This window comes from Acomys russatus, chromosome 13, assembly GCF_903995435.1.
Source record: "Acomys russatus chromosome 13, mAcoRus1.1, whole genome shotgun sequence".
Classification (NCBI taxonomy): Eukaryota; Metazoa; Chordata; class Mammalia; order Rodentia; family Muridae; genus Acomys; species Acomys russatus.
This window is the reverse complement of record NC_067149.1, coordinates 38,750,342-38,778,030: the sequence shown is the minus strand read 5'-3', so window position 1 is coordinate 38,778,030 and position 27,689 is coordinate 38,750,342. Positions and strand designations below refer to the sequence as shown.

Sequence of the window (27,689 nt, the reverse complement as noted above, 5' to 3'; positions counted from 1 at the left end):
GAGAGAGAGATTATTACAGGTGATGCTGTAAACCAAGAAGGCCTCATTTTTGTGAATTTCTATCCAGAGAAGAGAAAATGATTCCCTTGGCTAGTGACATTATATTCTTTTCTTCCTTTAAAATTTAAAAATTCAAAATGCAATCTTTTGCTACAAACTTCTCTGATATATAGATGACTGCTGGAATTTTCCTAAAAAAAAGAAGTGATTGTATCTCAATGTTCAGAATTTTTTTTCATAGTAAATTGTCCAACTCTGCTGGAGCCTCAGGCCATGTTGAAAGGTCATGGCTCCTTTAAGTGAATATGAGATTTCTCAGAGTGTTATTATGAACAGCCTTGGCCTCTCCTGTCAGTATCTACTATCTGTTTTTAAAAACTGTGGATGTGTGCCCCATGAAAAGGACCCAAGAAAAGGAGGAAGATTGAAAGTAATCCACTCATAGCTATAATTCCTTGTTGTGTAATCATGACTCTTATTTTCTCTTTGGAAAATAGCTATTTTCCTCAGCTTTTTGTCAATGTAATAATATTTGACTGTCAACTGAAAAACATTATCCTACTTGAAGCTCATGGAAGAAGAAATAAAGACAGATTATAGCTCTACTAAGATGTTTAGCAATGAGAAAGGAAAGGATCAATGGAAGCTCCTCATCATACATGGCCTCTTGAGAATATTTTGGGGCCATAATAGAAAATAGTTGCTAGCAAAATGAACCCAGGAGTGACTCTCCGGATTCTTTAATGAGAAGATTCCTGTTCACATTAAGTTTCCTTAGTGACTTGGAAGGCAAGGAGACATCAGAAGGAGACAGGCTTTGGGAAAAATAAGATTCCTTTACTCCCTGGTTGATGCATAAGTCATCACATGATCATCTGTATAGTGGGAACTGCCTGTCATCATTAGACACAGACAGGTGGTGATGATGGTATTTATAAAGTTCAAGTTCCTGGAACAACTGTTTACTGTCATCTTGCACTCAAGGCCTCCTTTCCTTCTCTCAAAACACTAAATACAACTTTTAGTAATTTAACAGAGCTACTTATTATTTTTTTGTATATCCACTACAGAAAAATAAACTTCATAAAATGAAAGATCACACCCATAATGACTAGGCCAGCACAGGCCATGTTCAATGCTACAGTTAATACTCATATCTTGGGCAAATATGAGAACCGAATGTAGGAGGCCACTGTGTACCCATGGGTTTTACTAATTAGTGGTCATGTTCTCAGGCAGGACATGACACTTTGAGGTTGAACTTTGCCCTGCATTCATCTGCAAAGAGCAGATAGTTTCTTCCTTATCTAGCTCACCGAGTTGATTGGGAATGAAGGAGAATGCTTTAAATGTATAGAAGGCCATTGGTACCTACAAAACTTGACTTAGGAAGCAAAGAGTGTCCAGGGAAAAATAAGAATATGACTGAACATGAAGATAAAGAACAGACGTTAAGTCATTTCTTTATAAAGACCAAGTTTACTTCAGTCACCAGCATCAGTCATGATGGTACCTAACATTACATAGGATCTCTCCACTCACCTTCTGTCTATCCTATGAATGATCTCAGATAGTGGGGACTACTGCTCTCTTGACCTTACAGATGAAGGGGCGGACAGAGGAAGGATGACATAGACATAGAAAGATATGGCACTAAGCCCTACCATGTCATCATGTGTATCATAAGTTAGAGAGAATCCATCCTTCTGAAGCTTAGGTCCTGAAGGGGCTGTGCAAATTTAGCTCAGACCATCTGGGCCCAGGGAGGTGAGGCTCTGAGGATGAAGACATAGGAAGCTCTTGACATATCTGCCTACTTCTAAGGATCTCCTGTTCCTTCCTGCGAAGAGGCTGGTGATATTAAGAGTTGTTCTAAAAGGTTTGTATCTGGGTTTTTATATGTGGTTTATATTTATCTTGTAAGTATAGTTTTATTCTCTATAAAATGAATATGATGCTGCATACACTGTAAAATCCCCAAATGCTTTTAGTGTCCATAATTCTCCATGAGGACAGAAAGGGGGTAGATGACAACCTCTATTACCAGAAGCTCATTCTAAGGAATGCTATATTCCATTCCAACTTGCTTAATGACACTTGGTAAGTCATCCAATAGCCCTTTCTTATGCCTACTAAAATGACTCGAAGTATCCAATTTATAACACTTACACTGCTCATAAGAGGCACTTTGTTTACAGACTGTTGCTAGAAGATTCATGGGCATTAATTCTCCTAGATAAAGAGTTCCTTTTCATTAATACCCTAGCCTGACAGCCTTTCCAAATATGGAATGGTTACAATTTCTACATTTAAAGCCATTGCATGCTAGAGTTCATGAGAAAAAAAAATGACACATTGCAAGTAATGATGGTTCCTAGCACCGATGGAAGCAGTTTTGCTTAGATGCTTCTTCAGTTTTAATGCAGGGTCTCTCTGCTGCTTGGATTCTACACAGAATTAAACATTGTCCCTTTGGATACTATGAAGTACAATGTGAATAAAAATAGCCTATAACTATGACCCCTTTTGAGGTTGTATGTTGCTTGTGGAAGAAGGCAGAGTTCATTTCTTCTGTAGGAATGCATTCATAGTATTCAATTATATAAGGCTGCAGACAGCTACCTCCACCCTGACCATTCAGGAAAATGATCCTCTAAGTTTCAAGCAGTGGTCCTATTGTTTATCGAAGATAATATCCTGCTCTATGTTAGAGTAGTTCATTGGCTTTTTATTATTTCCATTAAACATATCTATTTCATTTTACACTAGGTTCTCAGATCAACTCTTTGGGAAGGGTGGTTCTAAAAGAACACAAAAGAAGAGATAAAAATAAGTAAGGAAATATCTCTGGGATTTAAAAGCTAGTATGATACAGTTTAGGTTCCGGTCTTCAAAGTGGAATCTATTAAGGCTTCAGGAAGTATATTATCTACCAAAGATGCATGAAGACCCAACTAACATCTAGGTTGCCTCCTTACCCAGCATCTGCAAAGCTGTTTGTCAGTAGAAAATGAGAAATGAAGGGATGAATAAGTCCCAAGCTTAACAGTTGGCATAGGCCCCTGAAGAGTGCCAACGTCTTCAACTGCCCCTGAAACAGCGGTTCTCAACCTTCTTACTATTGTGACCCTTTAAGACAGATCCTCATATTGTGGTGATCCCCCAAACCATAAAATTATTTTTGTTGCTACTTTATAGCTGTAATTTTGCTACTGTTATGAATTGTAATATAAATATTTTTGGATACCGAGGTTTGCCAAAATGGGTAAGACCCAGAGCTTGAGAACCACTGCTCTAAATAGTCATATGAGGATTCTTTTTTCTTTTTTCTTTTTTCACTTGGGAAATATCTTTTTATATTGTTGTTGTATTACTCCAATCCATGAGTGATTTAGAAAAGAGCATTATCAAAATACATGATTTAGTTCTTTAAAAAGAATAAAATGAACCTTACTGAAAGTAAGTCCCTACAAAATTAATGGTTATAATTGCCTCAACTGTGTATTCAGTGCTGGGCTATATGTGAGGCTTATTTAACTACAATTGGGTTTTTTATTTAATTAATTTATTCAGATTACTTCTCAATTGTTTTTCCCTCACTTGTATCCACCTGTTCCTCCTTCCCTCCCACTTTCACCCTATTCCTCTTTCCAAGGTTTAAACAATGGGCGACCTCCCCCCACTATATGGTCATAGGCTATCTTTTCAAGTCTCATCTTGGTAGCCTGCTTATCCTTTCTTTGAGTGCCAGTGGGCCTACCCACCATGGGGAAGTGGTCAAATATGGTGCACCAGAGTTCATGTCCGAGTCAATCCCCACTCTCCACATAACTGGGGAGAATGTCCTACCCATTGGCTAGATCTGAGTAAGGATTCAATGCTTACCGCATGTAACGGTCTGTGGTTGGTGCAGTAGTTTGAGCAGACCCCCTGGGTCCTGATCTGCCTGTCATGATGTTCTTCTTGTAGGTTTCTAGGACCCTCTGGGTCCTTCTATTTTCCCATTCTCCCATATTTCTCTCACTTAGGGTCTCAATTGGATGTTCACATGTGAGGATTCTTGAAGTATCCAAAACCAAAGTGGGGCTGGGTAAGACACAGGATCTAGAAGTGAGTGTTCATCCTGGTATTCAGATGTCATTACCAAGGGTAATGTCAGCTCCATTACCAAAAGTGAAACAGATAAGTTAGATCTAGAGACTGGTATATGGGTAGTGAGAAGTCATGGGTATATTCCTCTTCAGAGGAAAGAGAAAATTCAGAGAGAGAGAGAGGCTCTTTTTTTCCTGTGGGACAGTGATATTACAATGTAAGAAATAAAAGCAACACACGGAAAGGAATCTAAAGCTGTTTCTTTTTAATATTTTATTAATTTATTCATATTATATCTAAATTGTTAGCCCATCCCTTGTATCCTCTCATTCCTCCCTCCCTACCACTTTCCCCCTACTCCCCTCCCCTATGTCTATGACTGAGGGGGACCTCCTTCCCCTGTTTATGCTCATAGGGTATCAAGTCTCTTCTTGGTAACCTGCTATCCTTCCTCTGAGTGCCACCAGGCCTCCCCATCAAGGGAACGTGGTCAAAAAATGGGGCACCAGAGTTCGCATGAAAGTCAGATCCCATTCTCCACTCAACTCTATTTTGAAGACATTGAAAGATCAATTCTCAACTTCACATGCAGAAACAAAAAGCCCAGAATATCAAAAACAATCCTACACAATAAATAATCCTCCGGAGGAATCTCCATACCTGATCTCAAGCTGTATTATAGAGCAACAATAATTAAAACAGCATGGTACTGGCACAGCAATAGGCTGGTGGATCAATGGAATCAAACTGAAGACTCAGAGGTGAAACCGCACCCATTTGGTCACTTGATTTTTGACAAAGAAGCCAAGTCTATTCAATGGAAAAACGACAGCATCTTCAACAAATGGTGCTGGTCTAACTGGATGTCTACATGTAGAAAATGCAATTAGGCCCATATTTGTCACCATGTACAAAACTCAAGTCCAAGTGGATTAAAGACCTCAACATAAACCAGAGACATTAAATCGGTTAGAGGAAAAAGTGGGGAAGAGCCTAAAGCTGTTTCTTAAACTGATAATCCTACTGATAGAAAGTCGGTACTGTTGCTGGGAAGAACCCATGAATACTTGTTTTCATGCCAGCTTTTCTGCTCTCTGACACATCAGTGGAATAGTTGACAATGGGCACAGCTGGTAATATACCACCACTGGAATAGCTCTCTTGACATGTTATTCTTAAACTCCTTTTAAAACAAACTTTATTGTCACTAAAATAATAGAAGAAAATATACCTTCATGTATAGAGAATGAAAAGTAAAGTAATGTGATGGGGCTGAGAAGAAAGTTTTGTAGGTAAAGTACCTGGTGCAAGCATGAAGACTTGAGTTCATCCCCAACTTTTAGGTGGATTAAAAAATAGCTGGGTATGGTCTCACAGAGGCCTGTCACACAAGCACTTGGCTACTAGAGACACACAAAGACTCATGGCTGACTCCAGTCAGTGAAGCCAGTCAGTAGTCAGTGAATGTTATTCTGTCTCAAAAGATCAAGAGGACAGTGATTGAAGAAGATTCTGACATCGACCCCTGGAGTCCACAAGAATACAACATATGTGGCTATGCACCTCAACACAAAGAATTGGCGTAGCAGGTAATAAGATTTAATGTAGAACCAAAGTCTGATGGGAACCAAAAGTCTAGAAACATCCTCATCTTATACTTACCCATATAAGATTTACTCAAGATCCCCATGTTTTCAAAGGCATTAGGGTTTTTCTAATGCCTGTGAGGATTTCTCATGTAACATTCATCTCATTTCAATGTAGAAAGTAATGGAATCCTAAGATAACTGTCACCTCATCCACCAAAACCACACAGGAGAAGTCATCCAAGAAAATCCTGTAAAATGCCACACCAAGTCAAAATTTATATGCCTTAAAAATTATGTGATGGTCTAAATATATTTAGTTCTTAACATTTGCTATTAAATACGCACAGGGAAAGTTAAAACAATCTGACATATCTCCAGGTTTTGTTTTGTTTTTTTTTTTTTTTTACAAAAGTGGAAGGCAGGCAAGTAGACAATCCAAGCAGCAACAACAAAAATACTTCCAACAAAGTTATTACTTAGAGATTTGTCAAGTGATTGAAATATCAAAGTCACATTAATATAGAATTCTAAAATATTTGATCATAAGGAATAACCCATAGTTTATCTATAGTAAGTCTTTACTGAAGATTTCAGAAAGGAGTAAGAATGAGTTTTCTCTGTTGAGAATTCTCTGTTTAGTTCTGAGCCCCATTTTTCAATTGGGTTATTTGGTTTGGTGGTGTTTAACTTCTTGAGTTCTTTATATAGTTTGGATATTAGACCTTTGTTAGATGAAGGGTTGGTGAAGATCTTTTCCCAGTCTGTAGGCTATCACTTTGTTCTGTTGACAGTGTGCCTGCCTTACAGAAGCGTCTCAGCCTCATGAGGTGCCATTTATTAATTGTTGAACTTAATTCCTGGTCTGTAATGGCTGAGAAACACTTAAAGAAATAATCAACATCTTTAGTCGTCAGAGAAACGCAAATCAAAACAACTCCGAGATTCCATCTTATACCCATCAGAATGGCTAAGATCAAAAACTCAAGTGACACCACATGCTGGCAAGGATGTGGAGAGAGAGGAATACTCCTTTATTGCCAATGGGAATGCAAACTAGTACAACCACTTTGGAAATCTATCTGGCCCTATCTCAGAAAACTGGGAATAGGGCTTCCTCAAGATCCATATTCCACTCCTTGAAATATACCCAGAAGAAGCTCCAGCACACAACAGGGATATATGTTCAACCTATTCATAGCAGCCTTATTCATAATAGCCAGAACCTGGAAACTGCCTAAGTGTCCCTTAGTAGAAGCATGGATAAAGAAACTGTGGTACATATACACTATGGAATACTACTCAGCTATTAAAAAAAGGAATTCCCAAAATTGTGGACAAATGGATTGAACTAAAAATGATCATAATGAGTGAGTTAACCCAGAAGCAGAAAGACTCAAATGGTATATACTCACTTATATCTGGACACTAGTACAAGGGGCATGTCCCATGAAAGTCTTCAATTATCAGGAAAGTGGGACAGAGGGGAGGACATCCTATTGGGACTCTAGGTGAGAGAACATGGGAGAATAGGGAAATAGAAGAATTCAGAGTGTCCAGAAACCTACAAGAAGAACATTATGATGGACGGTCTGGGCCCAGGAGTCCTGCTCAAACAGTGACACCAGCCAAGGACTATACTTGCAGTAAACATCGAACCCTGTCCTAGATCTAACCAATGGAAAAGACATTCTCCACAGTTGAGTGGAGAGTGGGGACTGAGTTTCACACAAACTCTGGTGCCCCATATTTGACCATGTCCCTTTGATGGGGAGGCCTGGTGGCACTCAAAGGAAAGATAGCAGGCTACCAAGAAGAGACTTGATACCCTAGGATCATATACAAGGGGAGGTGGTCTCCCTCAGTCAAAGTCATAGGGGAGGGGAGTAGGGGGAGCAGAGGAGGGAGGGAGGAATGGGAGGATACAAAGGATGGGATAACTATTGAGATGGAATATGAATGAATTAATTAAAAAAAAGAATGAGTTTTCACTGCTTTTCATCAAAACAGCTTCAAAAAAACCTTCTTCTTCTTCTTCTTCTTCTTCTTCTTCTTCTTCTTCTTCTTCTTCTTCTTCTTCTTCTTCTTCATTTTTCAAGATGGTTTCTCTGTGTAGTCTTGGCTGTCCTGAACTCCCTTTGTAGACCAGGCTGGCCTCAAACTCAGAACGATCCACCTTCCTCTGCCTCCTGAGTGCTAGGATTAAAGGCTTGTGCCACCACTCCCAGCTCAAAAACACCTTCTTAAAGCACTAAAAATTTAGATGTTATTTATCCATGTACATGTTGACTTGGTTGGTTTTTAAAATCATGTTATATAAATTAGGTGCCACCATGGAACATGTATATAACAATTAAAGGGCAGTTCAAATTGGAAGGAAAATGATGGAGAAAACAAATTAGTTAAATCACAAATACTTTCTGCAATATATTCTAAGAGCAGTTAGCTTTCTTAAATATCATTCCTTTATCTTAATAGTCTTGTTAACAAAGTCTACAGGTAGTGACTTAGTGACAACACAAATGAGATCTTATGAATGACCTGGTTTACAGTGTTTATTCTTCAACCTTATTTATTAAAAAGCCTTCTAAAAGAAATAGACTTTACTTTAAAAATAGCTTAAGGATTCTGACTACACATTATGGACATTCACAGACATGATGGCTCATACCTATAATCCAAGAACTCAGGAGCATAAAGTAGAACTGCTTATATCCTATAGCAAAATGAAAATACCTAACCAGTCAGCATCACATAGTTAGACTTTTTTTTTCAAAAACAATAAACAAATTAGGCATTTAATAGTGTCTGATCTTCAGCTTTTGGTATATTTTCCTGGTAGATATTGGTTTAGGACAGAAATCACACTGAAGTGTTTACTATGTGAGTAATGTTATTATAGCTTGTTATGCCATGTTTGGTTGATATCTCTGGGAGACTTTTTCTTTTCTGAAGAGAAATGGAGAAATAGGTTTGGAGGAAGAGACTTGGAAGGGAAAATGCAGTCAGGATGTAATGTATAAGAGATGAATAAAAGGTTGTGGAGAAAGGGGAACACTCCTCCATTGCTAGTGGGAGTGCAAACTACTTTCAAAATCCCTTTGGTGCTTTCTCAGAAAAATAGGAATAGTTCCACATCAAGACCCAGCTATAACACTTCTGGGCATATATACAAAAGATTCTCCACAATACCACAAGGAGACTTGTTCTACTATATTCATAGCAGCTTAATTCATAATAGCCAGAAACTAGAAACAGCCTAGATGTCCATCGACCAAAGAATGGATAGAAAAATTGTGTCACATTTACACAATGGAATACTACTCAGCTATAAAAACAAGAACATCATGAAATTTTCAGGCAAATAGATAGAACTAGAAAATATCATCCTGAGTGAGATAACCCAAATTCAAAAAGAAATGCATGGTATGTACTCATAAGTAGATGGATTTTAGTCACAAAGTACAGGTTAGCCATACTACAATCTGTGGGCCCAAAGCAGCAAAGTAACAAGGAGGGCCCAATAAAGGATGCTTGAATCTCACTCAGAATGGAAAATAAAATAGGCATTGCAGGTGGATGGATGGAGTGAATTGGTAAGAGAGGGTATGCAGAGGGCATTAACGGTGGGGATTAGGTATAGGGAGAGCCTGGGAAAGAGGGTCTGGGGAAAGAATGTAAACCTGAGGTGGGGTCATCTCTGGGATATGCTAGAGACCTAGGATTGTGGAGACCTCAGGAAGTCTATGGGAGCCACACTAGTTGAAACTTCTAGCAGCAGGGGATAAGGAGCTTGAAGTTACTATGTCCTGTAACCAGGAAGGACTGCCAGGGAAGGGATGAAATCACCAATCCATCCATAAAACCTCATTTGGCCCAAAATTTGTCCTGCCTACAAAATGTGCAGAGGCAAAGATGGAGCAAAGGTTGAGGGAGTGACTAAGCAAGGACTGGCCCTACTTGAGACTCATCCCATGAGAGAGAACCAGTCCCAGATACTACTAATATTAGTTGGCTATGCTTGTAGACAGAAGCCTAGGATAACTCCTCTGAGAGGATTCAACCAGTAACTGATGGTTATAGATACAGGGACACACAGGCAAACATTAGGCAGACCTCAGGGAGTCCTTTGCAAGAGTTTGGGGGGGTGAGGTGATGTGAGGGAGCTTGAGGGGTAAAGGACTCCACAAGATGACCTACAGAGTCAACTATCCTGTGCTAACAGAGATTGAAACACCAATCAAAGAACATGCAAGAACTCATCCTAGGCCCCCTGCATTCATGTAGCAGATGTGTAGTGTGGTCTTCAGGTGGATCTCCTGACAACTGGAGCCTGGGCCCTCTCTCACTCTGAAGCCTGCTGTTGGATCCCATTTCCCCTGTCTGGCCTGAGTGGGAGAGTATGTGCCTAGTCCTGAAGGGACTCAATATGTCATGATGGCTTGGTGATCATGGGGGCCTCCCCTTTCTCTGAGGAGAGGGAAGAATGGGGGAAAACATTATGTGCAGGGGTACTTGGAGGAGAAGAACAGGGTTGCGACCAGGATGTAAAGTGAACAACTTAATTAATGGAGAAAAAACAAAGCTGACAGGAAAAAAAAGAATTTAACATTTAAAGGTGAGGAGGAACTGGAAAGGGTTTAGGGAGGAGAAAGGATATGACCAAAACATCATGTATAAGAATACATAAATAAAGTATTTAGCTTTTTAAAAAGAAAAGAAAGGGAACACAAGCAATGAAGACAAGGAGTTGCTTTGGGATAAGACTCTATTCATTTATTTATCCTTTGTCATATCCAAAGGAAAACAAATCTCTAACAGCCAAATTGTCTCTTCACAAGGTGATGGATTCCTAAATGCTGTGTTCCTTCCTTTCAGTGAGGAGGTAACTGTGATGAATCAGGGTCCACAAAGTGGCACCTGGCAGAGCAGCAATGTTCGCTAGACAAATGTTCTATGTGTGACACAAGACACAACAGATAGATTTTTTTTATGGCTGCCATAGGCAAACACATTCATATTCCTGGAACCTATTGAGTGAGAAGGATGCTTTTGCGAGACGAGAGTTGGAACAAACACTGGTCCTCTTTGAAAACAGGGGAAAATCTGGGAAATGAGGAGTCCAGCCGCTCAGTTCCAGACAACGCCTGGATATGCACTGTGTCTTGGTGCTACATTTCCTTTGACATTGACTTTTCTATTCCACTCAATCTATAGCATGACCTCATGCCTGTCTGCAAACATTTTTGCACCTCAGTACAGCGCCATAGAATGCACATTCCTGAAATGCTCCCATCTGTACCTTTGCATTTAGTCAAATTTCTGGTTTCATTTTCCTGTTGGACTTTTATATATGGCCTTCTCTTTCTTAGAATTCACATAAACAATAGGGTAATCATGAATTCTTCACAGGCAATTGCATTCAGCCTGAGTGGTGAGTAATGTTAGCAAATGCTGAATTGGGACCATGTGCTAATGTCACTTCAGATTTTACACTTGAATCATGTAATTTAATCCCCACAGCAGCTTCCGAAGCTTTTCTTCCTTCCTCCTTTCAAGCATGAAGAACAGCTTTGAAAAGTTAAGCAATATTGTTCAAGCTTTCATAGGTAGACATGGATAGGTACTGATGCAGACCCTAGGCTCATTGGTTCTAAGGGCAATAACTGTATGGTGCACACATCTTCCTGATTGGAGATCATGTTTATTCATTTCCTGAGACGTTATTTCTTTTTCCTTCTCTTCTTAGTATCTACTCACATCCATCATCCTCAGCATGATCAGACTTGGACCATATTGAACCAAGTATCAAGGGAGAACATGTTCAGTTGGTGGGCTTAGAGTCAGGAGCCACATGTACAAGCAATAAACAGAATCCATATGTTCTTTCTGTCTCTCAAGGACATGTTCTGAGTCAAACTGTCTAATAGGTTCTATTTCCTAGTGTGTGGCTCTAACACTGTCTCCTCAGGGTGATGTACCCCCTACTATAAAATATCACAAATGGCATTGACACCTATCATATGGGGACTCTGCCTTCTGCAAAAGTCTGGACCATCTTACACATATTCCTTTCCATTATGCTAGCCAAAAGGAGCCATGTGTGAGATCACTTGCTACCAATGTTCGGCTTTTAGCAGAGAAAATAATTACAAGGGATGGCAGGAGAAAGATAGCTTTTCAATTTCAAAGTATGAGGGTTGGATATACATTTTTTAAAAAAAATATGGAGCAGTTAAAAAGTTTATTTTGCCTTATGGACATATCAGGTGAAAGTGAGCATGTGTAATTTATGGGACAGGTGGTTAGTTGGTGTCTCAGTATATTTGCTGTAAGAATTTCTGTAACACAGTATCCTCCAAAATATACAGGAGCAAAGGCTGGTCTATATTTCTTAACATTTTTAAAAATTATTTTTTGTTTCACTGCCCGTTTACTTGTATGGAAGCTAGAAACTTTCATCAGAGCGCTATCAATGCAATCTGCTTTCTTCAAATGCTATGGGTTTCATCGTTCATTACCAATGTTGGTAGGATGACAGATTCCATGTTTTTCTCCAAAGAGCTAATGTAGAAACACAACTTCTCATAGCTTAAGAGGCTGTATGGTGAATAAGAAAACAATAGTAGTTTCGGCATGTTCACTATCATCATTTTAGAAGACTCACTTTTTAACCAGAGTCCAGTCATAAGAAGAGATGAGTGAGGCTGTGTTTTGTTTATTGGTCCTCATACCAAAACATCCACTGTCTCTATGCTGCTGGTTTATGGTGTCAAACTGATAATTTCATGGTCTGTTCATGTGTCTCCTTCTTTCTGACACATTCATTCTTTTTACTGTTTCAAAATTTAGTCATCAAGAAGCTTTCTTCATATTTTCCCTATGCTAAAGCCTACCAAGTCTTCCTTCTTCTGGCGATAGCCTTGATTTCATTTAGCTTGTTATTACAGCTTCAAGGAGTTACCTTTCACCTGTTCCCGTTATTTCTTCTTTCCCTTTAGACTATCAATTAACATAGCTTTCCAACTACTTTCCACTTCCACAATGGAGGTATGTCTATATGTCAGAATATTTTAAAGTGTGTTTTGAAAATACTACCAAAGCAGCAAGAGACTTAAAAAAGAAAAGGTGTGTGTGTGTGTGTGTGTGTGTGTGTGTGTGTGTGTGCGCGCGTGTGTGTAGGGGGACAACACTCATGGACCCTTCATATCTCATATATTAATATCCAAAATTTGGGAGAATAAGAGCAATAGGAACTATATTATTAGCTACCACTCAACAGACCATTTCTTACAGGGATGGCTGAAAGAAATGTGTGATGACTAATCTTGATTGTCAACTTGACAGACAGATTCTAGAATTAACTAAGAGATATGCTTCTGGGTGTGTCAGTGAGGGAGGTTCCCAGAAAACTGCTAATGGGGAAGACCCTCCACTGGTGGCAACTTCCAAGAAGTTGTCCAGATAGAAAAAGGTTAATGGAAAAAGCATTCCCTTTTGACTTTGTTTCTTCCCAAGAGAATGCATCCGTGCTGCTGCTGCCATCACTGATAGACAACAGATTCCAGTATGTTTGAACTTCCACATGAGCTGCAGACCAGCATCTCTTCAGGACTTTTTCAGGCCTTCCAACTCCTTCCCTTGGGACTACAGAGGCACCCTGTTCCATGGGCTGAGCAGTCGCGAGGGTTTGAGTCTGTGCAGTGTGCAGACGGCCACTGTTAGACTACTCAGCCCCTATTGAGTAAGCCATTCTAGTAAATACTGTGTGTGTGTAATTATAATCATGTAAATATTATGTAATCCATTCTTTTCCTAGAGAAATCATTGCTTAATTAAAAAAATGCATGAAGAGAGAATAAGAGAATAGCTTTAGATCATCAGTAATTTAGTAAATGTGACCATGGAAAGAGTATGACAGTAGGGCAAACACGCATTTTCCATTTTAGATGGTAATTTGGCCATATATATTCTTGATAAATTTCATCTTCATGCTCAGCACTAAGATGTCAGTAGCTATAGAAAATGTTGGGTTAGAGCATGCAAAAAGACAAGTCCTGGTCTTAGACAGAAACAAGCCTAAGTTCTGTCTGACAATCCACTCCACCTCCAGCCATTCTGCGGAACATCAGATGTCAGAAACACTCTGGAAACTGCCATCCATCATCTGCATACTGTCGTACACTTGAGTGTTCCCTGTCTTACAGACAAATTATCCAGATGTCAAACTAATTTTTTCAGTTTCCACTTGAAAGCTTTGTGTCACCTAGGTCTAGTCAACATTGAATCAATTTTATTCCTTTTCTCTCCAACAATAGAAAGACTATGTTTCTGAGAACACTGTGCTGTTTTATAGCGTGTTCTGAACAGAGTATGTGGTTACCCTGATATTCTAGTTAAGCCATGGTGATTCCATATATGTGTCCTATTGATTTTGCTGCAGTGTTTTTATTCCAGTCTCTGTACCATACATCTTCTGTTCTACAGAATCCTCTTTGAGAGAAAGTGGTTTCATAAGTATTCTCAAATCCTTCATGATATACTAAATACTATGGACCATACACGTTCTACCTAATGAACAGTGACTTAATGGGGAGCCTAATTTACAACGTTCAGGTGATGAAAATATAAAGAGGAACTAAATAAGACTAGTAACTATGATGGCCTCAACATTGTGTGTGTATGTGTGTGAAGTATGTATGTATGTTTGTGTGTGTATGTGTGTGCGTGGTGTGTGTGTGTGTGTGTGGCATGTGTGTGTCTGTGTGTGTAAAGGTCAGAGGACAACCTAGTGTTTCAATGTTTCATTTCTCCTTAAACTCTGTTTTCATTACATTTTGGTACAGGGCCTCCCAAAGGTCTGGGGCTCAACAGTTGGGCTAGGATGGCTAGTTGATGTGCCTCAGGGATCTGACTGTCCCTGCCACTCCAGTACTGCCTTTAAGTGTATGTCACTATACCTTTTCCTTTTCTTTAACATGAGTTCTGGAACTCAGACTCTGATCTTCATGTATGTACAGTAAATACTTTACTGCCTTAGGTTTCCCCTGCCCTTGCCCTCAGTATGTATCATCATATTGAGTACACACTAGGCTGTGGGGACACCTGAAAGTCACTTTCACTAATGTGGAAAGCTACTAGAGAGGAGAGTTAGGCTACTCAGCCTTCCATAGCTATACAATACTAAAATATCAAGTATAAGATTAGATACAAATAAACATCAAATTTGATCAAGCGTAACATACCATTTGTTCCTTTGACAGCTACAGCCTTGCTTCATTAATTTCCCCCAGAGTCCCCATGTTCTCCCCAATGGCGCCGGTACCTAGTCACCATTTTATTGCTGTTCTTGTTGCGCACTATACCCTCAGCATCACAGGAGTCTTCTTGTGCAGATCTGTGCAACAGTGTTCTTTATCAGTGACTCCTCACTTGTTTTCTCTTTTGCCAATCGGCTGTTGTCTAATCATTTCCAGATGTTGGCTCGAACATTATTCTCTCAAGGAAGTCTTTGGGAAAAGCTCAATGCCTTCAACACAACTGAAATACCTCTGTTATATGTCCCTATTATGCTCGGCTCTCACCTTCTAGTCTATAAAACAAATTCACTAGAGTAATACCAATGGCCATCCTCCTACTGCTATGTTATATTCTAAGCCTCATGAAAGTGGAGACCCTCACTGCTTGGCTCACCATGAGACCACCAATGCCTAGAATAGTGCTGAGCAGAAAGGAGACCACTTAATAAATATATGTAAATGACTAAATAAACTGATGTCTGCTTTCCCCTTTATCAACTTATAAATATGCTTTTTATTGGAAAGAAATTTACAAAAGGCTTGCATGAGAAACAGCAAATATTTTAAGCATATTACAAGTAGCAAATGACTCCTTCAATTGTATGTTATGAAAATCATTAGAAATGGTCATAATGATAAATTCAAGCATTCTGTAAACTTAATCAGATATACTGTGGATGATAACAGTTACCACTAATCCTGGTCTAAAACATCTTAGGGCCATTTATTTACATGAAAATGTTTATTCTCCTGGCAGGGAATGAACCAACATTTATCAACAGGAGTGTTTGAATCAATGACGTCCCAAGAATCAGTGCAAATGCCAATTACAATGAGATGGACAGGCAGAAAAGCATGCCGTCTTATCTCCACTCCTCTTGGCTTGCAGGAGTTATGCTCCTGTTCTATTTTCTGAACAATCTAGTAAATTTCAATTTACTCTTTCAATTTGTCTCCAGCCAGGCTTGCTTCTGTCTGCTGTGCAAACGTCTCAATGCTGGCCAGGAAAAGTCACAGAGGGATGACAACGGGAATGAAATTACCTGTGCATTTGCGGTCCGTGTCTTCTTTTTTAGACCCACTAATTGTCAGCTTGCAGTTGAAGTTTTCTTCCCAGTATTCAGCAAACCATACATTTCTCCTGTTGTTTTCAAGTGTCCGGGATGTGAAGTATGCATCAAACCCTAAAGAGAGTTAAATGAGAAGGTCAGAACTCATAGAAATCACTCATGATATAGGGAGAAGAAAAAAAAAAAAAAAAAAAAAAAAACAACAACGACAACAAAAAAACAGTGATAGGTTGTAGAGTGGAAGATTTATTTTGTGGCAATCAATAGAATAGGTGATGAAAATCAAATTCATATGCATATACCCTAATACACATTATATGTATATACACAAACATATATATCAAACATATTATTATATAGTATAATATTATATGCATACACACGTATAGGTATTAGAGTTAGATATAAAGGCTAAAAAATATAGGAAGATATCCAATTCAATAAGTAAGGGTAAGCTGTGTTCTACAAGCTCTATTTTTACTGTAAAACCCACACTGAAGGTCTTAGGAATGATATAATGAGCAAAAAAAAAAAAATTAAAAAAATTGCATTTCTAACAAGCTAAACCAAAGACAAATGTCTTTAATTGTGATGATTAATACTATCAAACTGAGGGAGTTCATACATGTAGGTGACAAGTCTCTGGGTACATCAAGAGGTATTGTTTGATTAGATTAGCTGAAGTGAGAAGACCACCTTAGTTGGGGCAGACCCGTTCCTTGGGCTTGGACAGAATAAAAGGATGAAATAAGCTGAACATCAGCATTCATGGCTCTCTGCATCCGTCGATGCTCTGGCCCCAGATACCTCCTCAAATTAGACCAGTATGGAATCTGATATTTATAATATGAATATTTGGTATTCTGCCGTAGAAAGTTGCATCTCTTTTCTTTCAGTGCTGTTTTGCTGAGTCCTGGGCTGTGTCTATGATTCATTGCAATGAGAAAGACCAAGTCAAATGTCTTGAATAACACACTTGACTAAATCAATGAATGCATAAGAAACTTAGGAAAACAGAAAGTTATTACATAGAAAAGTTATCCATATTTACACACTCAGATAACAACTCTTTACAAGAGGGAGTGTAAATCCAGAGTTGAAATAGCTACACAAGCAACCAAAAACAAATTATTTCATCTAAGTGCTGGTGGTATCTTTCCATTTAATCTGGCCATTATCAGGTCTTCAGGAGGAGTTCTATGCTTCCCTGTGATATTTCCCTCCAAGAAAATTTGTCTGTTATGTGAGTGATAGTGTTATCATTTTCTCTGAAAGCTACACCAATTGTTTTATAGCGACTATGGAAAAATATAAAAGAGCCATAATGTTCTGAGAAAAAAGATAAATTGTGTCTAATTCCTTGGGGTAGGAGGACAGGAAGGAGGAAAAGGAGAGCTATCTGCAGTGAATATGCCATGATTATGCAACTCTAAATTCCCTAGGATAAAGGAAGAGAGGAGCTGGCACAGAAAAAAAATGAGAACACCAAGACATGAAAAAAGGATCACAAGTAAACATGGGAATATAAAGGAGAATAAAGGTAGCATTTCACACCTTTAGGGAAACAAAGCTCTCTTACATTCATCTAACACTCATCAACTGTTTGGAAGTTGGAGATGTTATTTCATCCCAGCTCAAGAATTAAACATCTAACACACAAGATATACTGGGAAGCCTCAGGTGGACAACTACGAATGAAAGTCTGGCATTTGAGAGCTCTCTTAAGAGGATAACTGGTATAGTCACATGGCTGTAGGAACTTATGGGAGTGGGGATGTCCTACATCTTTGCCTCTGGCACTATGTAGGGTTTTATTGTCATATCTTTCTTCTTGACTCCACCCATGTCTGCATATTTTTGTCTTAACCTTCAGGTCTAGAGGCCATCATCTGTACCCTACTCATCCCTGCATTTCTCATTTGCATTCCTGTAAAATTTAGCTAAAGTAAATTAAGTTTAAGAAATATAAATCACTTTGTCTGACCTCATGGGATAAATCTAGACAGAGATGCACCTAGAAATTCTCTGACTGTGTCTACTAATGAGACTGGCGGCAAGCAGCCATTATTTTTGAGCAAACAAGTAAGAGTTATTGCGATGGAAATTATCCACAATGAGCAAACAATCCCAAGAGAAATGTTTATGGATGAGGCAGAGAAAGTGAGATATGCAACACTGTTCTAGAAAATGCCTCCACTCCTAGCCTCTGGTGAAATGATCACCAGTTTAGTTTCAATTAGCAAAATAGTAACTCTTTAATAGTACACCAATGACTGAAATAACTGTTTGGCTTACTTCAACTAACACAATGGCCTCTAATTCATGCTATCATAAATGATAGAATCTTATTTTTCTACTCTTTGCTTACATATTTTTTTTATTCCCCAAAGGGAGAGAGCTATGTATGGGTATATCTTTTACATTATGTAAGATTCAGGTTTCTGTATGTATTAAAACTTTGTAGAAGAGTTATTCTCTAAGACAAGGTAATTTTCGTTTCTATGCAAATATTTCACAGGTATAACATATTAATAATTCATGACTGCATGTGAAGTGTGCATATTAAGTATTCATGCAACTTCTTTCCATTAGCATAGCAGACATGAATAATAAAATCCTGAAAATCATTGTTTATACTGTGGTCTGTAGCTCCTTTGCAGTTTAAGTCTTTAGGATGCTAAATTTAATAGAAGAATGGATGAGTCATTTTTTTTTTCTTTTCTTTTCTTTTTTTTTTTTTTTTGATGAGCCATTCTTGATAAGAATTTATGTTTCCAAGAAAATGTTGTTACAAACACAGTTTACAAATGTTATACACAACTATGAAATTTGAATTAATAATAATACACTTAAGTTACTCTGTCCATAGTTTCACTTTGAATGCTTTTCTTGGGTGTGTTTTGTATAATCACACTTTTCACTGGTATGCTTGCTAACAAATCTTGGAGCTTCACAAGGTGAAGCACGTTGTATTTTTATCTAGCATAGTCTGTTTACTATCTTCATGAAATAAGTATGATATGTGGTCATAACTGTCAGAAACTGTCAGGATGATAGTGTGTGCTACAAGGACTGTTTACTAATTAATGGATTTGGATTATTCTTACTTATATTACAAATAGTTTTATTTCCTGCAGAACTTAAAGAGCTCGGGATTGTGATTGTGACTGCTGGGCCATCAAGAGGATTTGAGGTAAGATAGGATGAAGTTTTCTACTGGTACACCTGCAACTCAAAGCTACACTTTCTTATATAAAAATTCTAAGGGTTGATGTCATTTCATCAATCCTGAAAACAAGATTGACTGAAATAAACTCTTTTCACATAAAGAATGAACAGACAGTCTTAAGGAACCAGGAATTTGGGGCTGGAGCGATGGCTCAGTGGTGAAGAGCACATATTACTGTTGTATGCTAAAATCAATGGGTGGCTCACAACTGCCTAACAAACCCAGCTCCAGTGGTATCTAAAGACTCTTTCCCTCATGGATTCTGCACTTGTATGCACATACCTACACAAAAACCACCTTTTTCATACACACACACACACACACACACGCACATGCACATGCGCGCTCGCACACACACACACACACACACACACACACACACACACACACACACTTAAAATAATAATAAAAAAGAATCAGGCATCAACCAGTATTCATATTTTCCTATCTTTGGAACTTGGATGCACATGTTAGCTGCTATTATTTGACAAATGTCCAGAAAGAAAAAAAAATCAGACAATACGTTTACAGAGTGGAGCTTTGCTCACAGAATGAAGTAGATAATATTTATTATCAGTACCAGCTACCAGACTCTCACAGGGTACCTGTCAAACAAGCCTTGTCTTCCACACAGAGTGACCTTCAGATATTTAGAGGCATGTTTACCAAGGCATGTTTATTAATATCTCTGTACGCCTGCCTCTCTGAGGATAGCATTTCAATGACCAACAAAGAGCAACTTCCCTAGAGTCCTACTTTTGAGGGTTCATCCCTTGATCTACATGAGGTATGTGCAGAAATTCTGTGTCTAGAAGAGTTCATGTCCATGGACATAGCCTGGGGCAATATGTGGCATCTGTAAAAATTAAGTGGCTTATGATTTGACTCTAAGTCATATTAACTAAATGAGAACATGTTCTGGTAAAAGTGGTATACTAGATAGCAAGCTTTCAGTTCCCAGGTGCAGTGGGTACACAAGTGGAATTGACAACAACACAATCCTCCAGAAAACTGCACAGTTTAAGCCACCCACGCTTACATACATAGTCTGGAATATCTACAGGAAGTCTACTAGAAATACAGAAGGCAAAATGTTCTAATCTGAGCACATGATCCTTGATGTACTTATAGATCATACAATATTAAGTAATGGACATGGATGATAAATGTTTTTCATGGTTGATTGCAGTTTGATGTAATGTGTTGGTTACCAAATGTTAATCATGGTATGAAAATTTGACAAAATTTTAATCAATAAAGTGTTGATATTTGGAATATATATATACATTTGTTCAAGACAGATGTCATCTTAATAACTAAGCATTGAATTCTTGTTTGTGTGACAGATTGTATGAATACTTATATAATTTTTATGCAAAAATTTGAACACATTTTAAAGAATCACATCAAATTATCATACATTATTTATCTATGTAAAAGTCTCTGGCAAACATTATCTAACAAAATAGTGAATTGTAAATGAAAAATTATTGATCATTTGAGCATATAGGACATGCCTATTCTTCCAAGTTAAAAAGAAAACAACAGATCAAAAGCCACAGAATTATTTTATGTGGTAGGAACTACACATTTTATTTTTAATAACTGTACAAGAAACATGTTGCCTGGTAACCATCTTTGTTTTGTACTCTGCTCTAAAAATGTCTCATCAGCTAGAAGATTTTTGTAAGTTGAACATGTAAACTTATATAATCAAAGATCTATAACAACCCAAGGGGGTTTATGCAAAATTATATTTCATTTTCCTTTAGATCACAGATTTTCTACTGCCTAAGAGTTGAGGGAGAAAAACAACATTTTGAAAGAAGGACTTGACACATGATCATATAAAAAAGAATAAGGAAAAATGAAAATCTCATAGTAACACTGGTCAAAAATTATGACCATTTAATATAGACTCTTATCATTGTTCTTAGTGTTCCCCTATAACTAGATAGTAAGACTATTGCAGAACATAAATAAATCACTCTTGAACTGACCAAGAAACTCTCTCCCTAGAGAAAAAAAAAAGACATTGACAATCTTATCCATTATTGGATCCTATATGATACAATATTGACTTATAAGGCAGATATGCTCAGTGAGTTACTAGCATATTTTTGAGAAAGGGATATTTCACTGGGTTTTGTAAAGAGTGAACATTCCTGAACTCATGACTTCGCCACTTTTACACAAATTGTATTTAACACTATTTTTTCTATACCCTTGTGCACAGTTTTTGAAGTGAATGTAATTGAATGACTGGCTTAGAGGTGAACACACAATCCCAGTCAAATCACCTTCTCTGGTAAGTTGAAGTTAACAGTAGGAAAGTTGAGGTCAATCAACGTTGTTTGGCTTTTTTTTTTAAAACAATGAGATTGTAAACTTAAGACCTTAAAATGGTATCCTCATGACCTTGGAAAAAAATTTGCTTCATGTAAGGCATATGAATCAATTAGATAGCAAAGAAGAAGAAAGATGGAGGTGCAAAGTATCTTATGGTTTGGGGGTTTAGTTAACTTCAAAGACCCTAATGTGTTTCTTGCTCTTGGGTCTATAAGATATCCATTTGTAATTTACTGCATGTATTTTCCAGATCTAGCCAATGGACAGGACATTCTCCACAGTTGAGAGGAGAGTAGGGACTGACTTTAACACAAACTTTGGTGCCCCATATTTAACCATGCCCCCTGGATGGGGAGACCTGATGGTACTCAGAGGAAGGATAGCAGGCTACCAAGAAGAGCCTTGATCCCCTATGAGCATATACAGGAGGAGGAAATCCCCCTCAGTCACAGTCATAGGGGAGGGGAGTAAGGGGAAAATGAGAGGGAGGGAGGAATGGGGGGATATAAGGGATGGGATAACCATTGAGATGTAATAAGAATAAATTAATAAAATATATTTAGAAAAAAGATATCCATTTGTTCATTTCCCCCTAAGTTTATCACACAGGCATTATGGTCATGGTCTGGAAGAATGGCTCATCAGGTAAAAGCACCCAAGATATTCTCAAGCATGTGAAAATCCAGCTCCAAGAAATCCCAGGCCCTCTTCTGGACGCTGTATACACCTGCACTCACATATACACATGTCATGCTCCAGACATACATATACAAAAAATAAAATAAATATTTAAAAATAAAATGATAGACAAAATGTTTTAATTTTAATCTGTTTATTGAGAAGCCCATACTACTAATGATTTATATACAAAATGCTACAGGTAAAGCATTATTGAAAAGCTATAATAAAAATAATAAGTAATATCTATTGAATGTTGCTATGTTTGTGAAGCTATTAATCTATGTTAAAACATTTAAAAGTTCTGACAGAGGCCTTCTCAAGGAGGCCTGTGGGCTCAAGAGATAACTGGTTCCTGCCTCGGGCTTACAACTCTACCCAACTCACAAGGAGGACTCCTGGGCCCCAGGAACATCCAGCTTCTGGCTCACATCACTACTTGCCTTCTCGAGGAGGCTTGCTAGGATCCAGGAAAAACTGGTTCCAGCCTCTGGCCCATGGATCTATCCACATCCTGAGAAGACCCGCTGGACTCCAGGACCATCCAACTCTACTCACCTTCCTAAGGAGTCCACTGGGTACCAGAACACGAAGCCAATACCAGGCACAACCAGATGGACAAAGCCAGCATAAAACACAACGTACAAGAATGAGGGCAATATGGCACCACCAGAACTCAGCTATCCTATACAGCAGACCTGGATATCCTAACACAACTGAAATACAAGAAAATGATCTTAAATCTATTCTTATGAAGAGGATAGAGGCTTTTAAAGAGAAAACAAACAAATCTCTTTAAGAAACACAAGAAAATACAACCAAAGAAAATTAGTAATATGAAGTAGAAACAAAAACATAAACTGCCAGAATCCTGGAGATGGAAAACTTAGGAATGAAAACAGGAATTACAGATGTAAGCATCATAACAAAATACAAGAGATGGAGGAGAAAAATCTCAGGAATAGAAGATACAGTTGAAAGAAATTGATATAAATATCAATGAAAATGTTAAATCTAAAAAGTTCCTGACAAAAAACATTCAAGAAATCAGAGACACAGGAAAAGACATAGCCTAAGAATAATAAGAATAGAAGAAACAGAAGAGTCTCAGATCCAAGACCAGAAAATATTTTTTAAAAATCATAGAAGGAAAATTCCCTAACATAAAAGATATATGTTTATAAACACATAAACTGACAGACCAACAAATAGAGTGGAGCAGAAAAGAAAACTCTTCTGCTATATAATAATCAAACCACTAAATGTACAGAACAAAGAAAGAATATTAAAAAGTGCAAGGAGAAAAGGCCAGGTGGCACATAAAGGGAGACCTATCAGAATTATACTTGACTTCTCAACAAAGACTCTGAAAGCTAGAAGGGTTTGAACATATGTCTTACAAACCCTAACACACCGATGTCATTGAAAACTACTATACCTACCAAAAATTTCAATCACCATTGATAAAGAAAATGAGATAGTCCATGACAAAACAAAATTTAAACAACACCTATGCACAAATCTAGACCTACAAAAAATACTAGAAGGAAAATTCCAACACAAAGAGACTAACTACACCCAAGAAAACACAGGAAATAAATAATTTCACCGCAGCAAAACCAAAAGAAGAGAAACACACACACACACACACACACACACACACACACACACACACACACACAGAGAGAGACAACCAACAACAACATCAAAATAACAGAAACTAACAGTCATGTGTCATTACTGTCTCTCAACATCAATGGAGTCAGTTCCCCGATAATAAAAAAAAACCACAAGTTAACAGAATGGATGCATAAATAGGATCCATCATTCTGCTGCATAAAAAAAAATACACTTCTTCAATCTCAAAGTTCTTAACTCTTTCTACAAAAAGTTGTAATTTCTAACAATGTAATAATGCATGCACAGGGTGAAAAGACTATATTATACAATAAATATGTAATAAATGATAAAAAAAAGAAACACACTTTATCAACAAAGATAGACATTACTTAAGAGTAAAGGGCTGTACCAAGAAGAGACTTGATACCCTAGGTGCATATACAGGGGGACGAGGTCCCCCTCAGTCACAGTCATAGGGAAGGGGAGTAGGGGGAAAGTGGGAGGGAGGGAGGAATGGTAGGATACAAGGGACAGGCTAATAATTAGATGTAATATGAATAAATTAACAAAATATTAAAATAAAAAAAAGAGTAAAGGGCTGGAAAAAGGTTTTCGAAGCAAGCCAACCCAAGAAGCTAGCTGGCATAGTCTTTCTAATGTATAATAAAATAGACTTTCAACCAAAACCAATCAAAAGAAATTGGAAGGACACTTCATACTCATCAAAGGTACAATCTCAATTTGGATCGTCTATCCCCACAATGCAAGGGCATCCACATTAGTAAATGAAACATTACTAGAGCTTAAAGTACAGATTGAACTCCACACATTAATAGTAGGATATTTCAACACACCTCTCTCTCACCAATAGACAGGTAATTGAGACAGAAACTAAACAGAGAAATAATGAGACTAAATGACATTATGAAACAAATGAACCTAACAGATAATTAGAGAAAATTCCATCCAAACACACACACAAAAATACTTCTTCTCAGGATTTTACAGAAACTTCTCCAAAATTGACCATATAGTCAGTCACAAAGTGAGCCTCAACAGATAAAAGAAAATTGAGACAACACCTTGTATCTTACGAGATCACTATGGGTTAAAGCTGGATTTCAACAACAACAGACACAAGAGAAAGCCTACAACCTCATGAAAACCAAACAGCTATCTACTCAATGACCATAGGGTAGTGGAGGGAAAAAAAAAAAAAGAGGAATTAATAATCCCAACACTCATGTAGTCAAAGCAGGAGGATCTCTGTGTTTGACGCCAGCCTGGTCTACAAAGCAAGAGTGGGACAGCTAAGACTACAAAGAGAAACTCTATCTCTAAAAATTAAAACCAAAACCAAAACCAGAACCAAAACCAAAAAAGGACAGAAAGAAAGAGAAGAAAGGCTTCCTAAAATTCAATGAAAATGAAGGCACAACATACACAGTGAAAGCAGTGCTAAAAGTAAAGTTCATAGCACTAGGCAACTTCATAAAAAAATTGAAGAGACATTATACTAAACAATTTAAATGTACACCTGAAAGCTCTAGAACAAAAAGAAGCAAACACACTCAAGAGGAGTAAATTGCAGGATATAGTCAAACTCAGGGCTGAAATCAATAAATTAGAAACAAACAAACAAACAACAACAACAAAACAATACAAAGAATCAAAGAAAACCAAGAGCTGCTTCTCTGAGAATATCAACAAGATATCCAAGCCCTTAGCCAAATTAACTAAAAGATATAGAGACAATATCTAGATTAATAAAATCAGAAATGAAAAGAGGACACTACAACAGAGACTGAGAAAATTCAAAGAATCATCAGGTCTTATTTCCAAGACTCCACAAAACTGGAAAATCTAAATGAAATGGAAAATTTTCTTGATAGATTCCACTTAACAAAGTTAAATCAAGTAGAAGTAAACAAGTTAATAGTCCTATTATCCCTAAGGAAATAGAAGCAGTCACTAAAAGAAAAAAAAAAACAAAAAAAAAAAACCTAAGGCCAGATGGTTTTAGGTCAGGATTTTACCAGATTCTTAAAAGAAACTCATTCTACAATGTCACAGTCACTGAAATATCTAAACCACACAAAGACCCAATGAAGAAGAATAATTTCAGACCAATTTCCCTTATGAATATTTTTGAAAAAAAATAGTCAATAAAATGTTCCCAACCCAAATTCAAGAATATATCTAAAACATCATCCACCAAGATGAGGTACGGTTCATCTCAGCAATGCAGAGGTAGTTCAACATATGAAAAGCCATCAAGGTAATCAATCCTATAAACAAACTGAAAAGAAAAACCACATGATCAATCTCATTAGATGTTGCAAAGTCCTTTGACAAAACCAACACTCATTCATGTTAAAAGTCTTGAGATCAGGGATTAAAGGCACATACCTAAACACAATAAAGGCAATAAACAAAAGCCAATAGTAAACATAAAATTAAATGGAGAGAGTCATAAAGCAATCCCAGTAAAATGAGGGACAAGTCACAGCTGTCCATTCTCTCCAATTTCTCTTCAATATAATACTTGAAGTGCTAGAAATAAGAAAACTAAATGAGTTCAAGCGGATACAAATTGAAAAGGAAGAAGTCAAAGCATCCCTATTTCAGAGGATATGATACTATACATAAGTGACCACCAAATTTCTACCAGAGAACTCCTACAGCTGATAAACACCTTCAGCAGAGTGGCTATTATCTCAAAAAATCAGTAGATCTCCCGTATACAAATGACAGATGGGCTGTGGAAAAAAAATCAGAAAAACAACATCCTTTGCAAGAGCCGGAAACAATGTAAAAATTTTTGGTGTTAAGTTTAACCAAGCAAGTCAAATACCTGTATGACAAGAACCTCAAGTGTCTTAAGAAAGAAACAAACTTGTACAACCACTTTGGACATTAATCTGGTGCTTTTTCAGAAAATTGGGAATAGTTCTTACCCCAAAATCCAGTTAAAGCACTCAGTGCATATATCCAAAAGATACTCTGCCACACAACAAGGACATTTGCTCAACTATGTTAATAGCAGCTTTGTTTGTAATAGCCAGAAAACTTGATGTATCTCAACCAAAGAATGGATAAAGAAAATGTGGTACATTTAAAAAAAAAAAAAAAAGAAAGAAACTGAAGAAGAGAGATATCAGAAGATGGAAGGATGTCTTATGCTCATGAGTCAGAGGATTAAGATAGTAAAAAATGACCGTCTTACAAAAGCAATCTACAGACTCAATGTAATTTGAATCAAAATATCAACATGATTCTTTACAGACATTTAAAAAACAATTCTCAACTTCATATAGAAAAAACAAAAGCTCAGAATAGCTAAAACAGTCCTTTATAATAGAAGAACCTCTGGAGGCATCAGCATCACTGGTTTTATGCTGTACTACAGAGTAAAAGTAATTAAAAAGAAACCTGCATGGTATTAGCATAGAAACAGACAGGATGACCAATTGAATTGAATCGAAGACCCAGAAAAAAGCCCATACACCTACAGACACTTGATTTTTGACAAAGGAGCCACAACCATAAAATGTAAAAAGACAGCATCTTCAACAAAGGTGCTGGTTAACTGGATGTCTTCATGTAGAAAAACTACAAATAGATCCATATTTATCACCTTGCACAAAACTCAAGTCCAGGTGGATCAAAGACTTCAACATAAAACCAGATAAATGAACTCTAATAGAAGAGAAAATAAAGACTATCCTTGAACTTATTGGGACAGCATACAACTTTCTTAACAGAA

General features: G+C 37.5%; 1 protein-coding gene across 4 annotated transcripts in view; it reads right to left on the bottom strand.

Moving 5' to 3' along the window:
- Nucleotides 1-27,689, bottom strand: part of Grm7 (glutamate metabotropic receptor 7) — a 901,188-nt gene that overhangs the window by 316,363 nt on the left and 557,136 nt on the right. For 3 of the 4 annotated variants that reach the window (XM_051155023.1, XM_051155025.1, XM_051155026.1), the window contains exon 5: nucleotides 16,021-16,161. The exons of the other annotated variant lie outside the window; for it this stretch is intronic. In XM_051155023.1, the coding sequence (XP_051010980.1) occupies nucleotides 16,021-16,161 (141 nt within the window). The remainder of the gene's footprint in view (nucleotides 1-16,020; nucleotides 16,162-27,689) is intronic. 4 annotated transcript variants of the gene reach the window in all.